At 60.8% G+C, this 1,050-nt stretch overlaps 1 protein-coding gene across 1 annotated transcript; it reads right to left on the bottom strand.

The window, feature by feature from the left end:
- Positions 1-157: 157 nt before the first annotated feature.
- On the bottom strand, positions 158-802 carry DQ04_22251000 (hypothetical protein; the record flags this gene model as incomplete). The annotated part of the gene is made up of 1 exon (XM_009318081.1): positions 158-802. The coding sequence occupies one exon, from the start codon at positions 800-802 to the stop codon at positions 158-160; it is 645 nt and encodes a 214-aa protein (XP_009316356.1).
- Between the last annotated feature and the right edge of the window lie 248 nt (positions 803-1,050).

Raw genomic sequence — 1,050 nt, 5'->3', positions numbered from 1 at the left:
TGCTGTGCCGCAGTTTCTTCTGCGTGACTGCCGCCGCTGCTCCGCCTGAAGGGGTGGCGGCGCAGTCGACGGCCCCGCTGCGAGACGCCAAGGCGGTGGCGGGTGCCGTTAACGAGTCGGTGGGCAGGGCAGTGGAGAGTGTTGACGCGTTCAAGAGTCAGGCGGGGATTGGCAAGAGCGCAGCGGAGGGTGCGCACCAGGCAGCAGTTAGGCTGAGGGATACCGTGAAGGTATCAGTGGCATCGGTGGGGACGGCGGGTGTCATTGCTCTGGCGAGTGAAACACTTTCAGTATCGCTTACAGCCCAAAGTGCATCCTCATCGGCAGCTGAGATGGCGTCCACGGCGCTTGCTGGAGTGGCGGATGCAGTGCATGCTATCACGTCATCACAAGGCATATTGGGCAACGCATTGGCAAAAACAAAAGAAAAGACAGCCGACCTCGCCGCGCGGGGATCAGCAGAAGGAAAGGCGATGGTGACATTTTTCTCACGTGCCATTAGCAGCACTGAAGCAGCACGAGACAATGCGGCGTTGGCACACGGGTCCTCTTGGGGTGCGGAAAGCAGCGCCACAGAAGCAATGCGACGCGCCCATGCCACACCGGGAACGGGAGGAAGCGGGGATAATGATAACGAGTGGGACAAGCTGGTGGAGGCCATTGAGGAGGCGGAGAAGATGGAGAAGAAGGCTTTGGACGAGTCTGAGAATGCGCTCAGCAACTCCGCCGCGGCGCTGACGTACGCCGAGAAGGCTGCCCAGAGTGCTGCGTTGCTGTTGGGACTCAAGGAGGAACCGGGCATGAGCGGCCCCACTGCAGGTGCTGCGGAGTCGTCGAATGAGAACCGAGGCCCCCAGCCTGGAGCTCAGACTGTCGCTCCAATAGAAGGCGCTGATGGTGGCGGTACAACGGCGCATTCTCCTGCACCGAAAAGCATGGCTGATAAAGCGGAAGGAGGAGCCGCGGACGCATCGAGGAGGCAGGTGACAAACAACTTGGCGCATGATAATGGCAGAGCGGACACCAGCGACAGTCCTGCGTGTGTGTGTG

This window comes from Trypanosoma grayi, assembly GCF_000691245.1.
Source record: "Trypanosoma grayi strain ANR4 Tgr_2225_V1, whole genome shotgun sequence".
NCBI lineage: Eukaryota > Euglenozoa > Kinetoplastea > Trypanosomatida > Trypanosomatidae > Trypanosoma > Trypanosoma grayi.
This window is presented reverse-complemented; position numbering and strand designations above follow the sequence as displayed.